Source organism: Sabethes cyaneus, chromosome 3 (genome assembly GCF_943734655.1).
Source record: "Sabethes cyaneus chromosome 3, idSabCyanKW18_F2, whole genome shotgun sequence".
Lineage (NCBI taxonomy): Eukaryota > Metazoa > Arthropoda > Insecta > Diptera > Culicidae > Sabethes > Sabethes cyaneus.
The window spans coordinates 230,382,651-230,388,650 of record NC_071355.1 but is presented as its reverse complement, the minus strand read 5'-3'; the positions used below and the strand labels follow the sequence as shown (position 1 = coordinate 230,388,650).

Genomic DNA, 6,000 nt, shown 5'->3' with positions numbered 1-6,000 from the left:
TTCCCAAGCAAACTAATACTTGTTTATATAGCAGAAGGCATCTATAAACAATTTTAAATACTTGGTATACCCGATTTAAAAAAAGTGAAAAATGATTTTTGTCTATGGCTCAACGCACTGTGCGACTGCTTGAAACAGCGCGAAGCACCCAGGCTCTATGCTGATGACGACGACACGACGTTACGGAAACCAATTATAGCGCCATTTGATAAATTAATTCGTTATGTAGAATCGCCCCAGTATGGCAGCACAAGCGCCAAAATGTATGCAATCTATAAACCGTAATCGCATACAAGTTACTCTGCTTGCATACTACCATGCTGCACTGATTACACAATGCACTGGATGGCATGGTAAGGAATTATGTTAGTCAAGTCAGATAACATTTGTTCAGATTTCTACATGATTTAAAATCTTCTTAATATCGCAGCACTAGCTCCACAATTTTCCAAATTCCGTCAGAATTTTGTGCCCACCCGTTTCTTTTTCATGAATTAAAACTATTTTTATGGAACGAAGTTTTTCCGAAACTTTATTTCAAACATCTCAATTCTTCATTTCCAAGAACCAATTATTTTGAATTTTTGTTCAATAACTAGTGTAAGGGAAGGTGTTTTCGGCCTGTTTCTATATTGAGCCCATTTTCCCTTTCTTTCGCTATTATTCATACTTTGCTGATATACAACTGCAACATGTTATAACTACTTTCTCAAAAATGTTAGTAATCTACTGTTTTTCATTAAAAGAACATCAAAATCATCTGTTCTTCCGCTAGAACTAGGCCTAGGCCGGTAAAATACATTCAATCGCTTATTGGGCTGAAAATACCCTCCCGTTCCCTAGGTACTTCGCATAATTCGTCTCGAGAAACATCCCCTTTAGCAAGTGCATTTTGATTTCTTTTTTTCTGAGGACTGCAAAAAACAGTTTTTAGATGCTTGAAATAATTCAGCTGAATTCCATGTTTTTCAAGGTACTGAACCCAAAACTGATTTTCATATGTTACAATGTTATAAATCAACATTTTTATAACTCACTAACTATATAAGGTATTTTATTACAGCTGCTTCTCCTTCACACGATGTCCAAAATTTTTAAATGCAATAGTCCCAATCTTGAGCACCGAAATAATAATTAAAACGAGCACCGCTATAATATCCCAACTATAATAGATGGGAAGCGAAAGCTCACTTCCATAGGATTTCTCTAGTTTACGATGACCATTTATGAGTACATTTTCAATAGACCAAACGGCTAACTCAACTGGTGTTTGCGGTCGGTGACGGTAAGCACGTGAAACATCAATCGCTGCCTGACGTATCCTGAAATGTGGATATATTGAATACTGTAATTACTTAAATCATGTACCTATATGAACTGTTACTTACTCGGGTTGTAAGCCATGCTGTATGCACTGGAATACATACTCCGTATCAATCAAGTGATAATCCATCGTTACACCCATCTTGCGATTTACCAATGCGGCCGCATTGAGGAACTGGTCGCCATAAATTGGTGTCGTTACAATAGGCACTTGGCAGTGCACCGCTTCAGACACTCCCAAAAGTCCCCCATGGGATAAAAACAGTCGAACGTTTGGATGACCTATAAAAGCAAAGATTTTTAGAGCTTAACATTAGAGAACTCAGTAACACAATCCTTACAAAGCACATCCCTCTGTGGAAGCCACTTTCGTATGATCACATTTTTCGGCAGATCGCCTATATTATCGTCTTCCCATTTCCATAAAACCGTTAAAGACAAACGTCGCAAAGCATTCACGATCGCTTCTCGTTTCGCGCTTGGCAATGTGGAAGCTCTTAATATGGAACCCCACGAAATTACTATCACCCCCTCAGGATGGCTGTCCAAAATAGTCTGAATATCCTCGGGTAACGGCTTCTTTGGTCTAATGTGAACACCACCAACTTCCACAACAGCCGGTACTAGCGGTCTTGCTCCGCTCAGTGTGTAATGTTGATTCACCAAAAGCAGACTGGTGTTCTTGGCTATTTGTCGAACACTTGGAAGTCCCTCTCCAAATCGCGCAGCAAGTAAACGATTATCGTTCCACTGAACAATGTGATAGAAGATGTTCACGGTACGAGTAACAATCCAATTTTCAAATCGTTCCCAGAAAGTCATACGTTCTGAAAATGTACTGAATTCCGATGGGATGTAGGCTGGACTATCCGGCAAACCAACTCGTTCGTAGTGCCACGGCATTAGAGCACAGCTACTGAGGCCCACAATTGGAACTCCCCCACCCGTAGGTCGCAGCACGTGACTAAGCCCAAGCATGCAGTCCGTGGAAAAGTACTCCGTCACAATCAAATCGAACGGTTCGCGGCGGTGACGCTCCAATATTGCATCGAGTGCGGCCGACTGTAGAGCAGCACTGCACGACTGATGTCCCCATTCGGCCAACTCGTAAAACTCCACAAAGTTGTCCCAGAAGCTTCGTTGAGAAAATTGCTTTGAAAAGAAAAATGTTATTACATAAACAAGGGATATAATAAACAACTTACCTCTAAGCTAAACGAATTTGTTAAAATCTTTTGTCCTTCAAAAGTGTAATCCGTGTAGTTAGGATGCGGATCATCTAAATTAGGAAAATAGCTGGCAACTGACACCTGGTGACCAGCTTGGGCCAGTTCTCTCATAATTGGTTGGAACACCTTGAAGTGGCTAAGACCTGGGTGCGGAAACAGTCCCAGAATGCGATAAGTCGATCGCTGCTGCCCGCCGGCCGTCGTCCATAGTCCAACCAAGAAAGCGACCAACGTTGCATACTGCATTTTCCTGTCACACGCCGGACCTAACGAATCAGACTGACATTACTAAGCAGCTGCTACTCGCGCGATCCAATTGAAAACAATGAGACTGATAAGCTAAACTGATAAGTGAGCGAAATTTGTCTAACCAATGTTATTGGGGAGCGTAAGTGTTTACAAGCTGCGTGTAGCTATAGGTGAGCTTAGCTTAGAAGTGTGTTAATTTAATCGATATTCTCGCCTAACAGACCTCTTACGGCCTCGACCAACTACTAATCTTAGTTGAAATCATTTCGCCATCTAGCAAGTGAGAGCTAGTCGACCGACACCGCTAATTAGAGAAGCTCGGGGACCACTACCGGTTTCGCCCTACCAGAGATACCCTTTAGAGTGGTACTGTCTTGTAACAACGAACTCTCCTAAAAATTTGTACTCAGATATAAATGAGTAAGACATGCATTTTTCACCATATATTGAATAAGTATTGTAATGCAAACATTATGCTAATTCGACAACTTTTAAATGTTCTTCGCGGTAGTTCTAATTTTATTGATTGAAATAGACCAGCATCCAAATATTAATAAGCTTCAGCTTTTACTATGCAAGCATTGTTAGTTTAGAGTAGATATTTACACTGCAGTTCCATTCCAGTTTAGGTAATCAGTAGTTTTTAAGTTTGTTTTATTATAGTCAACTATCTAAAACAGTACATCAGAATAACAACAGTAGAAAATCATAAACACAGGACAGCTTGCGTCCTAGAATGTAAATGATATATCAAAAAATATATCGCGAATTTCGAATGCGAAAGTTATAACTGCAAAAACAAACAATAGAATGAAAAATAACAGACTGCAGCCACTTGAGCCTTGATTAGTTTGTCTGCTACTTAGTCTAGTTTGGGACGCAATCCAAATTTAATTTTTAAATTATCATCCGCCAGGAAACCGCCCTTGCCATTAAATAAGGCAAAATGTGAGATAACGTTTCTCCACGTGAAACTAGTTCCTTTCGTGAAATCGAACACGCGATCCTCGCGAACGCAGTCTTTTTCATATTCATTAATTATTTCTATAAAAACTTCACAGCTGTGGAGTAAATAACAAATAATTAAAATTCTAGACAATGTTTGATTAATTTTTCTTACTTCTTTTTTGGTCCTTTAGCCCAGCAGACATTGGCATTGACTGTCGATGCATTATCGCTAAAAAAGTTTGGTTGTATAACAACGTAAATTGTAATACCATTATATGTGGTCAAATGGGGAGAATAAAATTTGGTTTCTTTGCTGAAACGATATATTTCGAAACTTCCGATAGCATACGGATTCCTGTGGAAAAATTAGAAGCATATATGATAAGGTAATATGGTAATACATTAAAACCTTACATCGATTTCATAGAGCATTTCATTGCATCTAATTTGACTTGCAAGCGCTTCATATCCGAGATCAATTTCTGCTTATCTTCATAAGTAGGTGAACTTCCCTGGCTATTCGGTGTAGCCGAACGTTCCACAGACGCTTCTTTTAATTCCTTGTTCTCCTTACTCAAACTGGTCATTATTTTTTCGTAAGATGCTATTGATTGACAAGCGGAAAATCTAACATGTGCAATCTCTTGCTGAAGTATTAAGTTTTGTTCTTTCAAAGTAGCTTGTTCTATTTTTAAATGTGAGTTTGCGTTTTGTTCCTCCAGCAATAATGCCTTAAGCAATTTATTCTCGCCGACAATGTTCTCCAATCGAATGCCAATTCGTAGTTTCAAAATTCCTTCGTCCGACAATAAACCTGTACATTGTAAATGTTTTATGGAAATCAATTGGCTACGTTCCATTCGACCACCAAAAATAAAACTAGCTCCAGATACTTTCAATCGAGTGGTATGAGAAATTTCTACCATAGCTCTAAACTGAAACCCATCCAGCACTTTTTGTGTGGGAAATATCTCCGATGAAATTGTTAGTGATTCTACATAAAACAATACGGTCCATTGAATACCACAATCATCAATAAGATGAACGGAAATCTGTTGTCCTTCCAAAGTGCTATCAGGACGCAGATTTAGGAAAATGGTTTGCATCTTGCAAACTGGAATAAGATCACTGGAAAAGGGTCATCAAATGATCAATCACATAAGTGAATGTTATATTAATTTTACTTACCATTGTATATCGTCCCAAAGAACCGGTTGAACATGTAATTGTTCTATATCTCGTAATATTTGTCCACAACGTACGTTCAATGATTCCTGCGAACGCAGGAAATCGGACGAATTCAATTCATCAATTTCCTTCATCGTTTCCAATTGCTGCATCTTAGCGCGATTAATTACATCCTTCGTTCGATTGAGGATTTCTTTTTTCTCCGCAGTTAGGCGTACCAAACTAGCAGTACGTTCCTGTACAAGCTGACATACCTCCGTCAAAATCTGCTTTTCTACTTCTTCGACTATTTTCAGGTTTTCATTCACCTGCCAGACAGCGCTCAGATCAATCTGCTTTAATCGTCTAGAAATCTCACAAAACTTTTCTACTGTTTCCAGTAGCTTCTGTCGATAGATGGTTTCTACACTATCGATTGTATGGCGCTTATGTTCGGCAACCATAATAAAGCAATCAGCGCAGATTTGCATATTGCAAGTCAAACAGTACAAATCCAGAATACGGCCAGGATGCAGTTCACAGTGTCCTAGGGTTGCGGTATCTGCACTTGAATCAAGACAGTTTTGACACAAAACAGACGGTGCATTAAACATCGAAATCTGATCCGCTGGCTCTCGGGAGCAGATGGTGCAACATAACTGGCGACAAGCGGAACATGTCCGCGATATTCCGTTCGTAGCGGCGCAGCTAGCGCAACTCAGCTGGGCAGCATATGAAGTCATACTCAATGGTGAGCAGAACCGGAAATCTAATTTTAACAACTTCACAGTGAAACAGTTTATACGTTTTCTAGTTTTGTTGAAATATAACCGTAACTTTGTAGAAAGAATTATGAAATCAACAACGTTGTTGAATATGGAATCGGTTGAACGTTGAATGCTAATCAGTGCTGCCGATATATTTTAAATAATCTGTACCATGCACTCCGTGCACTCTTAAATAGGTTTATTATACTGATTGAATTTATCCATCATAAAAGCTAATTGAAACCTTGGCATACATCTGACACATTATCTGTCAGATTGTATGGGAGGTCCTATAGGGGAGAACAAATTACTATCAA

At 39.1% G+C, this 6,000-nt stretch overlaps 2 protein-coding genes across 2 annotated transcripts in view; both read right to left on the bottom strand.

Moving 5' to 3' along the window:
• Nucleotides 1-574: 574 nt before the first annotated feature.
• Nucleotides 575-6,000, bottom strand: part of LOC128744146 (UDP-glycosyltransferase UGT5-like) — a 32,884-nt gene continuing 27,458 nt past the window's right edge. Inside the window, exons 2-5 of the mRNA XM_053840948.1 lie at nt 2,529-2,818; nt 1,665-2,475; nt 1,389-1,605; nt 575-1,322 (exon numbers count right to left, since the gene is read on the bottom strand). Of these exons, the coding sequence (XP_053696923.1) occupies nt 1,058-1,322; nt 1,389-1,605; nt 1,665-2,475; nt 2,529-2,798 (1,563 nt within the window). The 5' untranslated portion in view covers nt 2,799-2,818 and the 3' untranslated portion in view covers nt 575-1,057. The remainder of the gene's footprint in view (nt 1,323-1,388; nt 1,606-1,664; nt 2,476-2,528; nt 2,819-6,000) is intronic.
• On the bottom strand, nt 3,664-5,659 carry LOC128740860 (uncharacterized). Its single transcript, XM_053836430.1, has 4 exons — nt 4,938-5,659; nt 4,164-4,877; nt 3,922-4,104; nt 3,664-3,862 (listed from the first exon to the last, which is right to left on the bottom strand). The coding sequence occupies exons 1-4, from the start codon at nt 5,657-5,659 to the stop codon at nt 3,664-3,666; spliced, it is 1,818 nt and encodes a 605-aa protein (XP_053692405.1).